General features: G+C 40.6%; 1 protein-coding gene across 1 annotated transcript in view; it reads left to right on the top strand.

Moving 5' to 3' along the window:
- The window catches only part of plcl1 (phospholipase C like 1), a 104,300-nt gene extending 89,478 nt beyond the window's left edge, over positions 1-14,822 (top strand). Inside the window, exons 9-12 of the mRNA XM_055059780.1 lie at positions 2,044-2,247; positions 4,403-4,478; positions 5,592-5,701; positions 8,601-14,822. Of these exons, the coding sequence (XP_054915755.1) occupies positions 2,044-2,247; positions 4,403-4,478; positions 5,592-5,701; positions 8,601-8,798 (588 nt within the window). The 3' untranslated portion in view covers positions 8,799-14,822. The remainder of the gene's footprint in view (positions 1-2,043; positions 2,248-4,402; positions 4,479-5,591; positions 5,702-8,600) is intronic.
- Positions 14,823-22,567: the final 7,745 nt, after the last annotated feature.

Here is a 22,567-nt window from a genome sequence, read left to right as displayed (position 1 = left end):
GAGAAATGTTATAATTCTCCTCTTTTGATCTGCAGTTTCCAAGCTTCTGCCTCACAGAGCAGCCCCCACTCAGCCCCTTCAGACTAGCCAGCAGCAAATGGCAGACCTCTGATGGAATATCTACTGAGCTCATCATACAAGCTGCTTTTTAGTGAAACGCTGATAAAAGCGTTAAAGAGTTAATAGAGGAGCAATGCTGTGATGACTTCCTGAAAGTGGAGTTTCAGAAAGAGGAATTTTAAAGGGACAAAGGCCCAATTTTAACACGTTAAATTACAAAATCCAATTTCTTTTAAGTCATATCATATTTATATAGCATTTTAGTAACAATGGAAGGTATCAGATTTTTGATATGTGCTATGACACCATAACACTGCCCCTTTAATATTGTCAGTAGCAGGACTGACAAAGATGAAATTTACAAAATTAGCAACGGCTAAAGGGTAAAGTACAGTTCTTATGTGGAAAGAAAAACAAATATAAGTCATCTTCAGCTGCAGAGGCTTCCTGCTCACACATGTCTACACACCAGGTCTTGAACAGAAACACTGTTCACTCTTTAGCTAGCAGCTCCTATCACCGCTCTTCTGCTTTTTTGTCCTTTTGCTTTGTCTCACTTAAAGCTTAAAGCTGCTAAGGCTGTGCGCTCATCTGCCAGGGTCACTTAACATCCATAACACTTCTCTTACTGTTGCACAAACATGCGCACACACACACACACACATGCACACACACACACGCACACACACACACACACACACACACACACACACACACACACACACACACACACACACACACACACACACACACACACACACACACACACACACACACACACACACACACACACACACACACACACACACACACACACACACACACACACACACACACACACATACCCTTCAGTGAAGGTAGGCTGTAATAATTAGCCGCCATGTCGGAGCTTTTTCTGTTGACAAAACCGTTCAGTCACAGTGGCAGAGTTTTTCTGTTTGAGGCCTGAAGTCACTTTGTTCATTAGCAGCTGAATGTTACAGAAACTCGTTTTCCACTTCTGCTGCACCGACTTCAAATTAAAAACAGGTACACTACAAAAACACAAAATGTTCCTGAGTATTTTTGGTCTGGTTTTTAATGCAAATATATCAGCACACTTGAAATAAGACAAAAACAAAATATAAGTAACTTTTAAGTAAGATATAGCACCTTATTTTAAGTCAATAATTCCTTAATGTTGATGAAAACATATTTCCACTGGCAGATTTTTGTTTCACTTCTAACATGGGGAAAAATGTCTTGTTACAAATCAGTCTGTTGCAGTAAGCAATAAATGAATTTATCACATAATAAATTAAAATTAGCACAATAATCTCCATTTGCATGATTCATAATTTTTTCTTTTTTTTTATACCAAAGACTTTATAAAAAAAGTTTTCAGCTTGGTGCTTTGGCATAATCTAGTCATTTTTTTGAAGGACAATTTTGCTTAGAGACTTAGTGATAGATTTTATTTGTTGCTTGCTTTTTGGTATTATTTTGGATATTTAATATGTCTTCCAGTTCCAGTATTAAATGTACATTAGAATTGAATGTTTATTGGTACTTTGAGATTGTGCTCTTGTATTATTATGAAATCACCATTATGTTACTTGAAAACTGTTTCAAAACAATAATATCAATTAATGCAACAACTTCTTTCCTTAAAGTTTACTTTTATGTTATGTTTGTCTTAATTCAAGACATTTGCTCTAAAAATTAGACCAACACTACTTGGTAAGTTTTTTTACAGTCTAAAATGTGTTGATTTTCTGTTGCAGCTTGAGGTCAAATTGTTCTGATAAATCTATCTGGGTCAAGTCTGATTTCACAGGTGAAGTGAAACTGATTTGATTTGCAAGTGAAGCAGCAGATGTTTGTAGTATAAAGTGTGCGTGTGTGTGAGTGTGTGTGTCAAGCTTTTTTCCTGTCGTCACTCAGCATAGTTCTGTTGGAGGAGAAGCACACCTGATCCAGCTCTGTCCCACTCTTCTTCCCCAGTGCTCCACCGCCGGTTTCAAGGACCAGTGTGGGCTCCCCACTGTGGCCAAACTGAAGCAGTGCATCCAGAGTCTGGCAACAAGGCTCCAGAGCCCCGACGGGGCAATGGGGGCCACCATGGTGCTGAGGGAGGGTTACCCCTGTCTGGAGCCTCAGGTCAGCCTGTCTGAGGCGATTCGGAAGCTTCTCTCTGCCTACGACACGGTCAGTATGTCAGAACGCATCCATAACAACCCAGATCCTGCTTTTAATTCTGCCGGCTGCCAAAGAGAGTTTGAAGAAAGTGTTTCTGATCAGACTGAGGACACAAAGCTCTGCTCAGGGCTGTCAGGTTTTGAGTTGAATGAACTGCAATGGCCTCTGTCGAGGTATATGCAGCCCTGTCACTACAACCAGTGACAGACATTTACATGAGAAAAAGGGAAACAGATTTTTGGCAATTGTTGATTGAATCATTGGTCACTGTGAGGTCACACAGAAAACCTGCCACAGGCGACCATTTAAATATCCTTGACTGTTCCCCGTTTGACAGCCAGAAACTTGTTCTGTGTTTTGTTAGACAGTCACTTTTAGGAGCATGGTGACGAAAAACGTTGACCAGTCTTGATAGGTAGTAATAGTAAAAAAGAGACAATTCCAGCTGGTGCTTTGTGTTTGTTTTGAGCTGTTATGATTCCAGTTTCTCAGTAAGGATGAAGGTTCTTACATAGAAAAGCCATGACTAATACAGATCGAAAGCCGCTTTGCAAAGATTTTTTTTTATCTCCTCTGATGGAAAGAACTTTTCACACAGATGAAGGCTTTTCCATCAGATTATTAGTATACATGGTTAATTCCAACTTTATAAAGGTTGAGTCACCTTGAGGAATCGTATTACCCAGAAAGACCTCAAACCTAAACCTTAAAGGGGCAGTATCAAATAAAATCAACTTTTTTGAGCTATGCATCATGTTATAATGTTATTCTCTCATCAAAACATGCCTGGACAGTTGCTTTGATTCTTTCATTCATGTTGAGAAACCCTTTAATCTCCATGATAACCATTCAAGTGTGCAAAATGCCTGAGTGGACCTTGCTCTGCCTTCGAGATGAAGCGAGGAAAACATAAAAAAATGATGTTGGTCAATGATCCATTCATTAGATACACGTGTGTTACATCAGCATTTTGTTGTTCATGGTCGACAGAGGTGTGCTGTTTCCAGCTAGAGTGTAAACCTGGCCTAAAATCTATCATAAAACCCCTAGCAAAACATTCAAACTGCCCCTTTTTGTGGCTTTCAGTTCTTCTTAAAACTGTTGATCTCTGTAGGAGTAAAAGAGTTTCAAATCAAATCACTTCACTTCACATCGTCAGAATAGTTTTTGAGGTTTGCCTAAAATGGACCGACAGAGGAATGGAAACAAGTAATCAGTTCCACAGGCTGCAATTTATTCCATTTAAGCCACTAAAGCCCCTAATTTGACTTTACTTTGGGGTCCGCCGTACGCCTAATGATGTGCTTGTTTTCTCAAGCTCCAGCAGTCTGACTACCAGTCACTCTAGCTAATGACAGCCCTGGATTTGTTTCGAATGAAACTTTGCTGGATCCAGAAGATGAATGAAACACATTATCAGGCCTTTTAGAAAAACACTTCACCCTTTTTCACACACACACACACACACACACACGCATACACCCACGCATGCACACACATACACACACACACAGTGGGACTGCCAGCTGCACCTCTTCCTACTCCCTCCATCTCCTGCTGCAGCCGAGTCTCTCCCACCTGTTGTCAGTTATTCACACCTACACACACCTCAGAACACACAGAGCTTCCCTTCCTGAGCAGCCTGCTGTAGCTGCTCAGTTAGCAGTGTGTGTGTGTGTGTGTGTGTGTGTGTGTGTGTGTGTGTGTGTGTGTGTGTGTGTGTGTGTGTGTGTGTGTGTGTGTGTGTTTGATAGATGTGAAGCCAGCAGGTCAGTGTCAGGAAGCAGTGGCTGGTGTCACCTGCACTCTTAGAAAACAACTCTTCACCCTTCCTGAGTGTACTGGATTACAATCTCCTTTGTGTGTGTGTGTGTGTGTGTGCCGGAACTTTGTCTTTTTATTTCCGTCCACAAAACTCGGTTAAGGCAAGACAAGTTTATTCCCACAACACCATTTACGGCACTCCTACCCGATGATGGGACTCTAAAAGAAAGAGAAAGTAACGGATGAACAGAAAGGATAAAATTGTTAAAAATAATAACATATTTGCCAGGGAAACAGAATAAGACTTCACATTCTTGTTGATCAGTTAAGCGGGTCCTCTGAATCAACACCAAACTAAATGTTCTGTGAGCTCAACCTGGCTCTCTGTTCTCCTGTTCAGATGATCTCCGCCCAGAAGCAGCTGATTGAGAACGCAGACGGTGTTCAGGAGAGGATCGACCAGGTGCACAGGGAAGGTAAAGCCTGAAGATATAAAACTCTGCTTGTAGCAACACCCACAGAAATGAATGGGTCATGAATGTATTCCCAGCTCTGCTGGACAGACGTGCAGTAAGTGCTCTAGGCATGTTGCATGTTACTATTTACATCCGGAAATTTCGCACATGCACAATTTGCGGAAAGCAAAAAGACGATTCCTTTATGTGCATCCACAGCCGGGCTGCCGAAGTGGAACAATGCTGATAACAAAATGAAACCTGGAGAGGTCAGTGTTACTCATTTAGTGCAGTGCACCACAAAGGGCAAATAACACAAACAAACCATTTAATAACAACTGAAAACCACTCGTTTTCTCCTTTTTTCTGTCTCTGTGTCAGCTATGCTACACACAGACTCGTTGACATAGTAACTGACTGACAACAGTCAACTGATAGATTTACAGCATTGTTGTCACAAATGGATCAGGGGTCGACACCAAAAAACATGCAAACATTTCCCACACAAAGAACAGAACATTCAGTCCGTCACAGTTTTCAGTTTCCAGTTTCGATGTTTATTTTTGCGATTATTAATAAGTGATCTCTGTGGTAGCTTAGCTAATTTAATCCCCTACTCTACTGCTAATCTGTGTGAGGATCACCTTTTTTTTAATTGGACCAAAACTAACAGAATTCTGCAGCACATCTACATTTGAAGGTTATCAAAGTCAAGCTAGCATAACTGACCTTCTCCCCTCTTCCTCAATATTTTTTTTTTAACAAAAACTTTTTCCTGACCTTGTTATCTAGTTGTCATAGCGTTGACAATTAGTCCCTGTGTTAATGTATATCAGGCTATATGTTATATATTATATATAACTAATCAGCTAAAACCAGTAGCGGTCATCTCATCGTTGGCCTCCAGCAGGAAGCTGTGTGTGTCGCCATGCTGCGATGTTTCCACATGAAGCTACACAGGTGCACTTACTTATTCAGCTAATGACAGGGCATGAGCTTTTAAACCCACTTACTGATGAAGCTGACCTTGCTAGTGTTTCTGCAAATGTCAGATACACTAACAGTTTCCTATGACAACGTGCTGCTGTTATATGTGTGTTATTTTCATCATTATCTCCCGGTTGTGTTTGTCAGGAATGGAGCTCCATGAGGATCTGTCCCGGCTCTGTGAGAAGGAGGGGCTGAAGGGACGCAAGCTGAACAAGGCAGTGGAGAGTTTCACCTGGAACATCACCGTGCTTAAGGTACCAGCACACAAACTGGGAGGAAGGGAGGTGCAGTCTGAGTGGAGGGCTTAGTGCACCAGCTTAATACACCATCAATACACAATGAGATCCTGTGTGCTTCATTACACACAGGAACTCATTGTTCCTGTGGAACACACAGGAACACTGTAAAACCTCAAGAGGTTTTATCACTGTAAAACCTCAGTGATAGTTTCTGTGAGTTTAGTAACTTTCTAAATAAAGTTGACAAGTTACTAACTAAAGGTGCTAACTAAACTTTAGTTAGCACAATTAAATCATGACAGAAACATGACATGTTTAATTTATTGTTGAGGTTGTTGTGATGTGATTGATTTATTTGTGTGATTTTAGCTTTTTAAAAATGTTTAGTGTTTTGGACCTGAGTGCTCTTGAGTTGATGATTTTGTCCCATTTTACATCAAGTTTGGACGCCCTGCACTACATTGTGATGGTCTATCATAAAAACATTCCCTAAGACTTTGTGGTTGTAACAGAAAAAAATGTGGCATGCAGTTTTCGGCAGATGAATTCTGTTCCTAAACTCTATATGCAGCGCCTCTTTGCTGCCAGTTGAAACACCAAATGACAAATATTCAAAAATATGGAGAGGCTGGAAATTCAGAAGCTGGTGGAAATCAAAATAACCAAGAGAAGACGTGACAGTTGCTCCTCCGGAGAGCTGCATGTGGTTATTTCTGTCAAATAAGCGTGAAATGAAATTTGTGAAGTTGCCCTTTAGATGTTATGGATGCTGAAAATACTGCTGTTGGAGGCGCACTGATATATCCTGGTTTTGAGTGCCTGCAGTAAGCCTCCTCTAATCTCAGTGCTCCTTCCGCCACATGCATTTTAGGAACTGAGAAATCCATCCAAATATTCAGCTCACATCCAGATATCCAGGTCACAGTCAGGGAGGCTGAGGAGAGAGAGAGAGAGAGAGAGACAGAGAGAGAGAGAGAGAGACAGAGAGAGACAGAGAGAGAGAGGAGAAGCTGCAGAAACAACTGGTGTGCTGCCTCCAAGTGGTGGCAGAAATAGTGAGGCAGCACAAGATCAATAAAGTCATGTTTGATTGTAGTTGCAGAAGACATAATCATTAAACATGTGAAGGAAGATGGCCGCCTCAGATGAGGCTGAAACTGAACTTTTCAGCCTACATGTAAATCCCAATTTGACAGAAAACTTGACAAGTTCTCCTGACTGTGAGGCCCGGATTGTTTGTCGTAACTCATCATTTAAATTGAAACATTTCTTGTCTGTACAAGATATTTGATTTATTATTGTCACGATAAATTCCAGTAATGGAAAAAAAAGAAGAAAAAAAAAAACAGACTAAAATTTTTTACTTTCTCATCTACTGTCTTTTTTATCCATGAGAGTATCGCTAAGTCTTAGTAAATTTGAGATTTATTTATAGAGATTAAATACTGTCAATACAAAGTTAGTGACATAAATCACATTTCAGAATGTTACTTGTTTCAAGAGCAGCATTTATTTTTGAGGCGCAATGAAGTCAGTTACCTAAAAAAGAAACAATGCATGTTTTTTAAATCATAACTTTTGATGTTATCTCAATAATACTACAAAATCTAAAATCTTTAGTCCATTTTACCCTCCTTTATGGGTCACCTTCCTGTCTGGATGCTTCTCTGTACAGACAGAGAAGCATGGCTCAGATCACATCATAATCATGTCGCAACGTCCTAGTCAAGGTCCAGACCTAAGTCTTATTCAGAATTTATGGCAAGATTTAAAAATATATCTGTTAAACACTCTTAAAAAGTAATGATTCAATGTTAAACTTAATTGAATCAGTTCAACATTTTTACACCTAAAAATATTGAGTTCATTTTAATGCCCTTAAAGAGGTTATAAGAAAAATATTTTTAATTAGTGATATTGTAAGTGATATTTTCAACTACATCTGAATGAACCACCTAAGTCAAATTACTACATTAATCAAGTAAATTTAACTAAACATATTAAGTGAAGCAGACTGAAAAGCTGAGAGGAAAGTAATTAAAGGAAATAGATACGTTGAGACACATGCAGGCTGCAACTGTAAAATTACCTATTAAACATGTTTTGGTAGCTAATTTTAATACTTAAGTTACTATATTTGACATTATTCAGTAAAAAAAAAACACAATATGACCAATATATTACAGAACATGACAAATGTTGCAGAATTAATATAGAAAATTACATTTCTCTCTAGCATATCTATATCTGCTGTCCAAATGCTAACAAATGAAGCAGCCTAGCTAACGCTTATGACAATTTTATTGATATTTCTGCCATATTTACAGTTTTTGAAATATTTATTAGAGTGTGGTTATTATCACACACACTATATATATATGAATATGATGTTTCTCAGTTTTGTGTTTTCCTTTTTCTCTCATTCTTGCAGCAGACTTTTAGGATGTTGTTTTTCATTCTCTCTCCTTCTTTTCCTCCCCCCACCTTTCTTTTTTCCTTTTTTCTTCTTCTGAGTTTTTATGACATTCGAAAAAAACTCAAACGATTTCCAATAGCGGTTTATATCACAACTTTTCTAAAATAATCTTTTAAGTCATTTTTGTTAAAAGTGTTTTCTCTGTCCAAATCATCTTTGGGTAAAAATAAAATAAAAACAAAACAAAAAAATTACTTTTGGCAAAAAGTAGACCTGTGTGTGTTCACAGAATGCACACACACGCAATCACACAAATAAATACATAAAAATTGATGTTTCTAGTAGTTCTCCTTCCATTCTGACTTAAAATTATGTCATCTTCCTCTTCCCTCCTTTAAATACACTGAAGTTTGTGTTCGCAAATGCTAAGAAAAAGTCTTGGAAAAGACTTGAGTCATTTTTCTCCAACCAGAGTTGAGTTATGTCTCTTTGTTTCAGGGTCAGAGCGACCTGCTGCGTGGAGCTAAGATGGACTCCCTGGACGCCCTGCGGCAGCTGGCTCTGGCCTGCGAAGCCTGCGGACTCACCTCCTCCTCCTCCAACTCCTCCAACAGCTTCTCCACCGCCGAGCTGCACTACTCCTCCCACCCGGCGTCGGGGCGACGGAGTAGCACCCACGGCAACGGACGTGTCTGACACCTGTATTTAAACATGTCGATGAAAAGAAACTCGTGAAGGACCCGGGGTGGGGTGGGGTTTATGCTTTCTAGCGGAGTATCCCTTTAAGCCGTGTGGTAGACTGAAGCCTTACTGTGGTGGTGACTGGCCGGCCAGCAGGGGGCACTTACAGAGGTGGAGCGGTGATCAGGTCAGGGTGTTGGAGATGAATGTAGAGCGGCCTCAGCTGTCCAGATCTACCTGTGTGTCCTCATTGTGTTGTCAATGTGAGAACAGACTGAAGACTTTCACTGCTTAACTCCTTCACTCACAGGTTTCTGTTTTTGATGCAGTTGATGCTTAACACTGAGAACAGAACCCGGTTACTGACATCAGCATTAGCCGTTAGCGACATAACTAACCCTCTCTGTTCTGTTAGGATTTCACTGAAATGAAGGCGAAGCTTTCAGGTTCACAGTGCCTTGCAAAAGTATTCATGTTCCTGTTTTGCCACATTCCAGCCACTCGGATGCATTCTATTGGGTTTACACCGGACAGAACAACACAGAGTATTTCATAGTTATTCAACGTTTCAGATCTAAAGTGTGTGTTGGTGTTCAGGTCAATGTTGAACCTTCGGCTACATCATAAAGTATTCAGCAGTGTGTCTCCACCAGCTTTAGGCGTCTAGACTAAAATTATTCTCTATCTTTGCAAAATTTATGAAGCTCAGTCAAATCGGACGTCCCACTAGAAGAAAACATCCAATCCATAAGGCCATGTTATCATGTAGGTGGTGTGTTTAGAGTCATTTACAGTGTGGGGTATTAGAGTACTGGTCAAAAATGCATACATTTGCAAGGTACTATATATATATTTATATATTCTCCTAAACATTATGTAACATATCAGGAATCACCAACAAGGTTTGGAGAATAACTTAAATTTACTAACGGGCTCTGAAGGCATCATCTGGGCTGTTGGTGGATCAGTCCACTTCCTCATGAAATTATTTCGCGGTTAGCCAGAATCACAGAACTGCATGTCTGCTGCAGTGTGTGTGTGTGTGTGTGTGTGTGTGTGTGTGTGTGTGTGTGTGTGTGTGTGTGTGTGTGTGTGTGTGTGTGTGTGTGGATGGTGTGTTACCTCCGGCCGTGTTTCTGGACCTTTGAGCCAACGTGAATCATGTGTGCGTCTTTTTAATGCGGTAACTTTTCTACTCTTACATTGATGTGCTTTAACCAAACTCGACTCAGAACCAAACTGAACCTCACTCTAACATGTCTCTGTGGACCAAATGATCGTCACATGCCAAAAATAGAGAGTTGCACAGAAAGCAGCAAGAGGAAGACGTGTCCAAAGTATTAGGAATAAATGATGTGACGTTCCACAATCTCAGTTCAGTAACAGTACAAACCTGGCCTTGCAGCATATGGAGGTGGTGCAGATGGACACTTTTTGAAGTTTCTTTAGCACAAGTATAACAGAACATGTTAAGTGTACACAAAGAATTGTTTTCATTAGGCTTTTCTCTGCCTTCACAAACATACAAACATCCAGCGACGTTCTTTTATAAAAGTCACATATTTCATAAATAAAGCTGCGGTATGTAACTTTTAGAAAGGAATGTTTTTTTTTAAAATTATTTGTGGAAGCTATCACTATGATCTGAGACAGACAATGTGAAAAAAATCGGGGCATTTTTGCAGACCACAACAGTAGCTCTCTGAGGACATGGAGTTCAATTTTTGTCACAGATTATCTGTCTCATAACATGAAGTCATGACATGGTGACAGTTTTAATGAATATGGAAGAAAAACACTTTGTAAAAGTTAAATGAATAGCTTTAGGGGGAATGTAATGATATAAAAAATATATATATAATTAAATTACTGTTGTGTAAGTAATTGCACAACAGTGGAACTGAACAGATTTACTGTGGAAGATGCTGGGTTGGTGGCATTTCAAAGCATTGTTTTTAACCCCCGGGCTGAAACGCCGCTCTCTCCATCGCCTCGCTGCCTGAGGCTGAGGCAGCAGAGACTGAGCTGATGTACTGACTCACAGCCACCACATGACCCTGACCTGATAATGTGTGTGTGTCTGTCTGTGTTTAGGAAGCTTTTTTACCCTCCCGCGATCGTAAGAGACGGGATCCATTTGACACTGCAGGCTCTTTACCCTATGCGCGGTACAGGGGGATGGCACTGAACGCGCATGCGCTTTTACATAATCGCCTCCTGTAATTCGTGCCAAGACTGCGAGGAGGATGAAAGCAGAAAGCACACAATGGAGGCAGAGCAAAGGTGATAACAGGAAGAAGGCGATGGAACTCACTGCAGATCAACTTCTGCTGGGTTGTGTTAGTCTGCAGGTGGACCTGCAGGGCTTCATAATTGGCTGTGAGCAGTAGACAGAGTGACAGCACCTGCTGGTTCTGGTCTATTAATACCATCCTGACTCACTGGAGGCCTGGGGTCGTGCACTCGTGCAGCTGCGCTCGCGTCCGCCGTGATTTCCGGCTGCCAGCCGCTGCCGGGTTTATTTGCTCTCCGACTCAGCGAAGCAGAGAAATGTTTGGGAGACCTCCACTGAACCTGCAGCGGCGAGGCGAGGCGGCTTTCCAGGAGGACGGGAGGCTTCTGGAGCTCACACAGAGCTGTTCCTCTGCAATGTTAACCTACCATGTTGTTCTGGGGGCGCCCGCTGGTGGAGACCGAGAAAACGATGGCGGTTCACCTTCGCCTCAGGGGCAGCGAGGGAAGACTGGTGGCTGCTGGGGGGACAGTAATTAGAAAATTTCCAGTTAAAGTTGAGCTCATTTTCAGTCATTTTTCAGTTTAGAGAGAGGAGAAGCAAAATGAAGTGTGACAAATGAGAGAGAGAGAGCTCAGTGTTTCAGTAGTGACAGCTACTGAAAAATGAATGGAATCCAAAAACACTGATATCAATGATTTCTGGAGTGTTTTTCATTCAATTTCAACCTACTGATGCTAATTTTACCTGATGTGAGAGAATACTTCTTTTTAAGTTTTTACAGTTGCATTTTGCTATTAGCATTAAAAACAGCTAATAGTCTCTTTTCTCTTGAGAACATGGACGGTTCCAAACCAAGCAACCAAGTCTTAAATTGTTCAGCCTGTCTGTTATCTGCTGATGGAAGCTCAGTGTCAGTTCACCAATATGGACGCCCAAAAAAGCCATGCCGAAGTTCATACTGGACTTGGAAGCTACCAGTCAGACCTGTGATGTGTTGGAGAGACGGTGGTGGAAGTAGTGATAGAACACCCCCTGGTTCTGCGGCACATCAGAACTCATATCAAAAAGAAAAAACGCATATAGAAATCATTTGGTTATTCTAATAACTTTGCTTTATGTTTTTTCTTTGTTGTATTACAAATTTTGTGGGTTTTGGAGCAACTGAAGGATATACTTTGGTCAGCCAACGGCAGTTGTTCAGTGGAGGGATGTCATGTTGTCACCGACACACTGAAGTGCCTCAGTGACCAGTAGCTGTGCAGCATTAGCAACAAGGTGTGCCTAATGTGAAACATCTCCCATCTCCATCATCAAATTAAACGCCCTTCGTAAAAAATGGTAAATTTCTACAACTCTGATCCTGAGCAGCCAGAATGGTTACACTTCACCAGGAGTGGACGCTCAGAGCTGCCATAGTGCATGCAACACAATGTCTGTTTCCGGGGTGTGATGCCATTTCCCTTTTCATCGTGCCAAGACTGAGTTGCCACAGTGGCAGAGAGCTCCTTTACCAAATGACCAGTCGATGTCCTGCTCTGTTGGATCAGTTCAGAATGACCAGCCATCGTTCAGCATGAATACAGTTTAAAATCATCTAGTTCTGGTTGCCAACACAGTACTTGGTGAAGCTGTAGTTTAATGGTTTTCAAACGTTGGTTAGCTTAACTTTTCGTGTGGCTGCTGGATGAAAGGCAGACCGAACACATCTTTAGCTACTTTGACCATAAATTCACTCACACAGTGGACAGTGGACTACCAATCACATGGTTGGGTTTAAATTCCCAAAACTCTTGGTGTAAAAATGTGCAACCCAGGAGAATCAGAGCATATTTCATCACAGCTGCAGTTCAGTTGTTTTCATGCTAGAAAAAGCATCGTCTCTCCAGCTCTCGGACTCTCACACAAACTAACAAACAGTCGCACATTTTTTGGTTGGACACACGTTCTCTGCAGTATTTTTGATTAAAAAAATAAACCCTGGTCTGCAGCTGAGTGCAGTGCTTTTCTGCCTCAGTGACTGAATATATTTCTGTGTTTCACCTGTAACTGACTGACGCACCCCAACCCCCGAGGCGCCTCGCTGCTAATCCGTATGAAAGCAGCAGATTGACGTGAAACTGTGAGATCAGTGAGGTTTTTTTCACCCTGGTGAGCTTCCTATCGGTGAGATTGTTGTGTTTGCATTAATGATGCACATTCCTCTCTACTGGTAAAATAAGAGATGTCTGTGTTCTCTAAAGCACGACTTATATACCAATCAGCACAAAAGACAGAAGCAAGGAAATACATGAAAAGAAATACATTTACACAATTAAGGAATAGAAACCTTCAATAAATTAATAAATGAATGACGCATAAACAATAAGCATCACAGTCTTCGGTTTTTTTTATGAAGTTTATTCCAGAATTAAGGATCAGCTTAGATCATTCTTAGCATTTCAAATCTTTCTCTATTAACTCCAAAATTGTCGATTTCTGCATTTCTGCATGAAACTAGAGAAATTTCTAACTCTTTAGTTTCATGAAGCCAAATACTGAGTCACTGCAAATGATGATTCTGCAATAATACAAAATATGAAGCTGCATGTCATTAGCCTAGATAGAGATGCTGTAATATTGCATAATCTAACCTGTAGAAATTGAATACAAAAGTAACCCAAGAATGAACTCACAGGATTTCCACATCTGACTTTTATTCAACTCCAAAATTTTAATTGCAAATCCAATATTTATGATCAGGCACGCGAAAGGCAGTGTCCAGATTCAATAATACACTAATATGCAGTTAGGAAACTGTAGATTTGTCATTCAGGGTAAAGGGGGAGTCCAGTCTCGGTACTGTTGTTAAAAATGTCTTGTCACAAAAACGCATTTATTAATTAAAACAAAACTGTACTTGGTCTCTACCAAAAATGTTAGATTAGATATGAACCTGTCTCTTTTTATTGGGTCATTATTGGGCTTCTTTGAGTGAGGTTTGATCATTGCATGTCAACTAAGTTACCTCACATAAATGAGACTTATTGATGATGTTAATCATGTTGATGGCTATTGACCTTGTTATTGTGTTGGGAATTGCAAATCTGTTCAACTTTAATCTCACAGCAAACATGCACACACAGGCACACACACACACACACACACACACACACACACACACACACACACACACACACACACACACACACACACACACACACACACACACACACACACACACACACACACACAGATGGGAAGCACATCAAGCTGAGTAAACCAGAAAATGCATCTATGTTGGGAGGATGAGGTCGGGGTGTTGGGAGGATGAGGTCGGGGTGCCGCAGCCTCTCTGTTTGCCCTGTGTCTTATGGACTCGCTGGTTGTGTTCTTCAGTGTGCTGTACGCCGACACATCTCTGTGCAGACTCATGCTCTAATAGACTCACTGGAACGTGGTGTGTAGCTGCCATCGTGCTGTGGACTAACGTGTGTGAACATTTTTGAAATCTGTAACGGTTTTTAGTCCGTGTGTCGCCGTGGCCTCTGCAGGTGTTTGTGTCGACCCGTGTCTACCCTGCTGACCTTTAACCCGGTGTTGTTCCCTCCGCTGTTCTCACAGTTTGTTTTTTTGTATAATTAAAGAACAAAAGAAGAAGCAAAGCTATTTATTGAAGTGTGTTTAAATGACAAATAAATATAATGAATTAACTAGATCTTGTTTTTATTTTAAAGCTACTGTGTTTTCTATCTGATAGAAATAATCAAATATAACAAAAGTATTTATTCCAGAATGATAAGAATAAAGTTCTTTTTTTTCCTCAAGTCATCTTGTTTTCTTTTCTCTCTGCCATTCATTGTCATTGTAGGAAGATGTTCTTTAAAGCTGAAATATTTTTTCAACCTTGCATGTGGCTGCTCATTGCCCTCCAGCTTCTTCCTGATAGCAGACCTGAGGCAAGTTAGTATCTTCTGCAGTGTAGAATCTACACCAGGGGTGGGCACTCCTGGTCCTCGAGGGCCGGTGTCCTGCAACTCTTGGTTGTCTCCCTGGTCCAACACACCTGAATCCAATAGCTGAATCACCTCCTAAATGCAATCAAGTTCTCCAGAGCCTTGCTAATAACCTCATCATTTGACTCAGGTGTGTTGAAGTAGAGATACATCTAAAAGTTGCAGGAGACCGGCCCTCGAGGACCAGGAGTGCCCACCCCTGATCTACACTAACAAGAATAACTCTGCTTGATGTAACCCTGTCTCACCAGGAGAGGGAGGCAAACATCACCATATCGTCTCAAACTCCTCACAATCTGCTGTCATCCACTCATTTTCAATCACTTCAAAAAACCAAAGTCTGAGATGTTAAATAGTACCATCCATTCAATGACAACATGTATATTTTGGGAATGTTAGGATATATAGACATACGCATACACAAGTAGAACATCCAAACTTCGTGTCCTTCAGCTGTAACTTAAAGCAAAAGTGAAAAACTTAAAATAATTATTTAATTTGACCAAAATGTTTCTTCTTACTGGAAGTGTTAAAAAATACATTAAATTGCCCCATCAGGATTGATCTTATTGAAATCTGATAGAGTGTTTTTTTATGGCACATGTTTTTATGACCTGCTGAAGACATGGAGTTCTTTGCTAAAGATGAATAGGTTAATAATAGCAGTGGCAACGAGTTTGCCAGCATTTTGATTGATGAAATATCAAGGAAGGCTGTTATTGAGAAGCATATAATTTCTTTTAAGTAATTTATTGTTTAAATTGTGATCAAATGTAAACAAGAATAGTTTTTCTCACAAACGGCACCTCCTGCATGTAGTTTTATATTTCCAGATATGCCTGTGCCATTTTCTATCAGAAACAAACAAAATTCAAATCTGAGCCTAAATTTGAACTATATTTTATTAAATATAATAGAGCACAAACAGATTTTAGCGGAAACTCAAGAAGTGGAATAACTGTGTTTATATTGTATTTATTATTTCTGTCGTCAAAACGTCTTGATGAAAATGTCAGTCTGCGCTCAGTTACACATATTTTATGAATGCATGTAGAAGTAGACATTTTGATACATGTAATAAATTACATAAGTGATAACTATTATGTCTGTTACTAATTTTCAGTTGGTCTAAATTTGCCAGTATTTATGAAACCATGACGTGTGGAGGACGTTCCATCAGTTTCAGATGACAGACGTATTTTTGCAAATAGAAAGGTCACTGCTAGAAAAAAAAAACTTTGAAAAAACTGAATCTCAAAACCAAATCATACTATTGGATATCTAGCAAGTCTCTGTGATCTGATTTATCTTATAACCCAAGCAGTACAAAGTGATATGAAGTGCCACTTAATAAGAATCACCAATGGTGCTATGATTGGTTCATTTAGCCTAAAGCACAAACTGAACAGATTATCTGTCTCATATCATATTGAGACAGATAATCTGGTGACAGTTTGAACAAATATGTAAAGAACTTTTTCTTGTAAAAGTTACGTACTGCATCTATAAGTAGAGTACTAAGTGGCTACTGCACACTTCTTGGCCATTGGCTTCAAGTCGAGGTCCTTGTTCCTGTTGGAGGAGCAATGAGGGACCAATCAGATGCATCTCCTTGTCTCTCAAATCAAATGAGGATATAAACATGTTGATGTGAGCAGCTGTATGGTAAACCCTGGGCATGGTGACCTATCAGTCAGTGTTTATGATGGTTGACGGCCGGTGCTCTCTCTCTCCCTGCCTCCTCCTCTTCCCTCAGGAAGTGTCGGCCAGCAGATGGGAGGTGATGGAACTGTGTGGTAGTGTAGGCGGCGACATGACGAGCTGTCAGGCCTTAATGCATGCTAACATCTGGAGGTTGTTGGCCATGTCACTTCAGGGTCTTCTAGCCTCGGGCCACGAGGCGCCCTTAGGGACGCACACCCGGGGCCGAACACTGGCCCCCCGAGATGGGGAGCCACAGCACTCATGGCTGCCTGTGCACGGCATCGCCTTCAGCGTCAGGAGGAAGACGAGGAACAGAAGATGGCGGTGGGGATAATACCTAACTTAGCAGCAACTCAAAAGTGTCAGAGAAGAAACTTGTCTAAGTGGGTCATGATGTGTGTGTGTGTGTGTGTGTGTATGTGTGTGCTGTAAGACTATCAGAACAATACATTTAAAGTCTGGTTACCTGGCTTTACGTCTGTGTGTGATTATCACAGTAAACAGCTGCAAATAGGCCATCATAAGACATCTTGTGTGAGCGGGAGGCGAAGGCAGGCAGGCGGGCGCAGCAGGGTGACACACAGACCGCTAAAACCCTCAACGCCACTGAGGCACTTTGCTATTAGCGCTTCATGCTCGCCTCTAGCATCCAAGAAGCAAGTGCCTCTTCTGTTTTAATGACAGCCCTCACCCAGAGGTAATTTCACAGTGATTAAGGCAACGGGAAAAAAAATCCCATCTTAAAAGTCTCTAAATTGCATCTTATTTATCCACCTTTTAACTAACTACAAAAGGCAGACAGACAATGGCACTGCATGGTTCTACCTCTCCTGGCGAACAATTATACCTCAGACATTATCTGCTTCATTGTTGGTTATTAAATATGGCGCCCTGGAGATAACGCAGAGTCAGACCTTTGATGGAAAAGTTAAGACGAAGGAAATTAGCTTGCGTGAACTTTTAAAAAATACATTTATTTTTCCTTTTGCTTCACAATAAGTGGCATCATGCCAACAAGCGCTCTGACCAAACCTGCTGCCTAAGCTGCAACCAGAGAACAACAGACTCCATTTAGTCAATCAGAAGCGGCTGAGGTTGGACAGATTGCCATGAAATGTATTACACATGCTTTTCAGAGTTGATTGTGTATGATCTTCTTAATTTCCCAGACCAGCGATTTTACTTGAGGGTCATCTGGCTGTGATGGAAAGCCCTTCATTCTGTTAGTAAACCTTTATTCATATAGCACCTTTCAAGATAAAAATGACAAAGTGCTTCAACAAACAAAATAAGAAATACACAAAACAAATTCAAACAGAAGCAGATATAAATAGGAATGAAAATGGATGTGACTGGATCTCCAAAGTTCCTGGAATCACCTGGTGTCTCGATTCTGTTGACCGTCTGACCCACATGAACAAAGTTGTCTGGAGGAAGAGATGACTTGAAAATGTTCAGTAGGAGGATGGACCTTTTAATCCATACATATGTCTTTAATAAATAAGTTCTTGAATCTGGGAACTCAGGGAGGAGCTGGTGGATAAAAGAGGAAAAGCTATGTCAACAGTTTGGGAGTATTTTGGATATTTAAAACAAACAAATAAGAAAAATAATAATCAGCGGTACCAACTCATACTCATTGCCTGTTTTGAAGGGTTTGTTTTTGCTTCATATGACAGTGGTCAGACAGGAAGGCAGTCAGAGGAAAAACATGTGGCAAAGGTTGAACCAGTGACGGCTGCTTCCAGGACCAAGGCCTCCATATGTGGGTCACACAGTTTACCCCTTCACCCATTTATAGCTTTCATTAGCTGATCCTAATGATAATACCACATCCAGAGATATGGATGCAATATGGTAGCGTCAACGCAGAAAACCACAACAAATAAAGCATAAATCAATTCTTACCAGAATATCAACACAGTTTATTTGTACTTGGGCTGCACACAGAACAAACAGCAGAGATCCCTGGACTGTTTCTTCACAATGAGCATAAATAACATTTTCAGTCTTCTGATTATGAGGACAAAACCAGGCACACAGTCAGCTCTAAAATCGGGTCCACAAAGAGTTCTAGCTAACTGGTTTGTTGCTAACTGAGTTTGTTGCTAACTGGTCAAGAATAAATGACCAGATTAATGTGACAGGTCTCAGGTTTGGGTGGACAGTTGAATGGACTGGTATGAACTGGGGATGACCTTTGGATGATGGGTCCTATCAGTTGTCCTCCTGTACGCGGTCATTCTTCATAATGAACTTTCTTCCAAATCTACTGCCCAGTTATGGCAGCTCCCGGCACTTCCTCATCCTCAGACTCCCTCTGCACATTGTGAGGAACTTTCCAGTTTTCACATGAATGGAGCCTTCTCGGCCAGACGGCTACCTGGTTTCAGTTGGTATGTGCTGATAGCTTGGATCTTGTTTTTAGGAGGAAGTTAATGCTTCAGGAACTGCCTCTCTGGAACGTCACATTCCCTTGTCTCCTTTGAGTGGTTGCTGTTCACCTTACAGCCTTCCTTTCTATAAACGTTCCCAGTGTACAAGAGGTTCGGACAATATTTTCCATATGTCTTCAATGTGTGTTCTGTTTGTGATTTGTAAGAAGACTTAATGTACATATACGCATTTGGATCTTCGGTAATTCAGAGAAGCATCGACTGGAATGTCATTTATGACTGAGAGCTGCTGTTTCTTGGTGACATTACAGATGAGTTATAATAGTTTAGTTAGTTAGTTATGATGTTTTGGAATTAATTACTGTTCTAATTTATTTCTGTTAAAAATGTTTCTTAATCTCAGTTTTCCTTCCTTTGTTATTTCTGCTATCCATAATAACCTGCATTTAAGGTCAGTTCTAATCAATCTATCCTGCATGTTTCACTGTTTAAAAAAAAATTGTCTTGAGTATTCAAAATCACTCTTGGTTTCAACAACTTAACTGAAAAGAAAACTGATAAAACAGCCAGCAGTTTGTGCCTCACAAGTCCATTCATTCCTGCACTGATCTCAGTGAAACAGGAACACAATCGGCTTCAACCACTTTGGCATGTAATCAATGAGGTCCTGTCAAGACGACTCATCTCCGTCAAATCACCTTCTATTGTGCAAAGTCGCAGAGAAAGGCATGGATAATTACAGCTGAGAGCTGAGAAGTCCTGCCTCCCTACCTGAGCAATCACTCTCCATCTTTACAGTCATTGTATCATAATCACAGCCATTCACAACTCGGCAAAGTTTGAAATGTACGTCCTGTTCTCAACCTCCTGAATTATCCCCACCTTCCCAACTCTGTTCGTTTCATTTTTAACTCGATTGTGCCCTTATAGACGCGTTGGCCCGTTTTACACAGAAACACTTTGTTCTAACTCTGCACTGCAAAAACACAAAAACATTTTTGGTCTAGTTTGCAGTTCAAATACTCTACCACAATTGAAAACTAACTTACAAGTACATTTTAAGCAACATATAGGAGCTTGTATTAATTCCTTAATATTGATGAAAAAGTATTAGCTCCATTGTCAGAATATTTCACTGTAGCAAGACATTTTTCTCATGTTGAAAGTGAAATAATCTCTCAATAGATCTAGTTCTCTTTCAGAATTATTGACTAAAAACAAGCTCCTATATCTTGCTGAACAAATATCTATTTGATCATTTGATCTTAATTCATATGTGCCAGGAACCAGACCCAAACTACTCAGGAGGATTTTGTGGTTTTTGCAGAGTGAAAGGTTTCGCCCAAAACATCCAGCAGAACCCGTTTATATCCGACTGTGAACCAGACACTGAGATTTTACCTTCATCTCTTCACAGCTGCTTGAAAACCTACATTTTTGTCAAACAGTTTTATTGAGGAATCAAACATGAAGATTGGAACAAACAATACAAGTCCGTCCTCTTTTTGATGTGAGCATAAAGCAGAAAGACAATACAAAGTCAAAACAAAGGTAACATAAACAAGGACCATCTCAAAACCCACCTACCTCCCCATTCCCTAGGACTTACATCTTATCACACAGAGAGTCAAATCAGATTCTTTTCAAGTGGAGTTATCAATATATTGTCGAAGGGGTTATTGAATTGCTTTAAGTTATTTGTTAGTGAAAGCCGTGTTCTTTCCAGATGAGAGAGCCTTACCAGTTCTTCCAGCCACAATTTGACTGATGGAGCCTCAGATTTTTCCCAAAACATCAGCACTAGCTTTTTTCCTCTGATGAAGGCATAAGCTAAAAGTTGCTGTTGGTATTTATTAAATTGTGAAAATCAGAAGCGGGTCCAGCCTTAACTCTGTATGAAACATATCTGACAAAGTTTTGAATGTGCCAGATCAAAATGGGGTTAATTTAGTACACAAGGCTTAAGAATGGAGAAGTGTGGCTTCTTTAATATGGTATTTGTCACACAGTGGGGATGTGGTAGGGAAAATTTTATGTAACCTCACCTTACAGTAATGAAGCCTGTGAATAATTTTAAATTGCATAAGACAGTGTCTAGAGTTGGCAGAGCACTTGTCAATATTCTCTAGTGCAGCCTTCTAGGGTTCATCGCTTCTCTCCGTTCCTAATTCCTGCTCCCAGCCTGCTTTGAGGCCCTGCATGGACGGTGAGGATCTGGATAATAACACATTATAAATCTGGGAGATTAGATGTCCTTCCCCACCACCAAGGTTAAAAAGTTCATCAAATTCACTAGGTTTCATATTCTCTGAAGTGTGCATGTGTGTTTTGGCATATACCCTGACCTGTAGGTATCTAAAATGATTATGTTCATGGAGACCAAATTTGGCCTGAAGCTGAGAGAAAGAGGCAAAATTACCACCAACAGGTCACCAAATGTCCTGAGGCCTAAATCTTTCCATTGTGTATAACCTGAATCTAAAGTGGAAGGGACAAATGAGGGATTTTTTGCTATTGGTAAAAATAAAGATATAGATTCAATACCAAACTGGGATTTAATCTGTTTCCAAATACATATAGTATTGTGAATGATGCGGTTATTGTTGTATGCCAAGTTATCTATACTTGTTGGTGATAGAATAAGAGCACCAATTTCATGAGGGCTGCAGTCTTCTTTTTCCATTGTGATCCATTCGGATTGTGTAAAATTGTGATCTAGCCAAATTGTGATGATGCGAAGCGTCCAAGAGTAATAGTAAAAAGAGAAATTTGGAAAGGCTAGTCCACCCTCCAGTTTTACCCTGCAAAGATGAGCTTTGCTAATTCGATGCATTTTATAGTCCCAGAGAAATGGGACGATTATGGAATCAAGTTTCTTAAAAAATTTCTTGGGTAGAAAAATGGGAATATTTTGAAACAGATAAAGGATCTGAGGGAGAAAAAACATTTTTATTGCGTTGATTCTTCCCACCAGGGAAATGGGGAGAGATCTCCAGAATTTAATTTTTTTTTTTTTTGCAGCTTGAAAACCTACATTTTAATCGCATTGCTCTTCCTGTCGCTAAAGACCTACGCGCGCGCACGCTCCTCCTAGCTAACGTTGCTAATGTTAATAACTTGTGCCTCTTTAATTGGTTCCTAAACGCTGCAGGCAGGGTTCCCACTGCGTGTTTAATGAACAGGTAGCACTTCATGATTACAGCAATCTCAACCAACCACCCTGCTGCTGCAGACTGCTTTCACGCGAGCCGCCAAGCGCACACACACCGTCCACGGCCTCGTACGCAAATGGACAAAAGCAATTTGAGCGCCGCGGGGCGCCGGCTAAATTAGAGACGGAGGACGAGCGGGAGCAGGGGGAGACAACAAAAGGAAAATGAGAGATGAGCGCCAAAGAAAGATGATTACCGGGTTTTGTGAGGAGAAGAAGAGATGGAGTCATTTCGTAGCGCGTGG

The sequence above is a fragment of the Poeciliopsis prolifica genome, unplaced genomic scaffold (genome assembly GCF_027474105.1).
Source record: "Poeciliopsis prolifica strain line A6 unplaced genomic scaffold, Auburn_PproV2 SCAFFOLD056, whole genome shotgun sequence".
Taxonomy (NCBI): domain Eukaryota; kingdom Metazoa; phylum Chordata; class Actinopteri; order Cyprinodontiformes; family Poeciliidae; genus Poeciliopsis; species Poeciliopsis prolifica.
The sequence above is the reverse complement of the archived record's forward strand: the minus strand, read 5'-3'. Positions and strand labels throughout refer to the sequence as shown.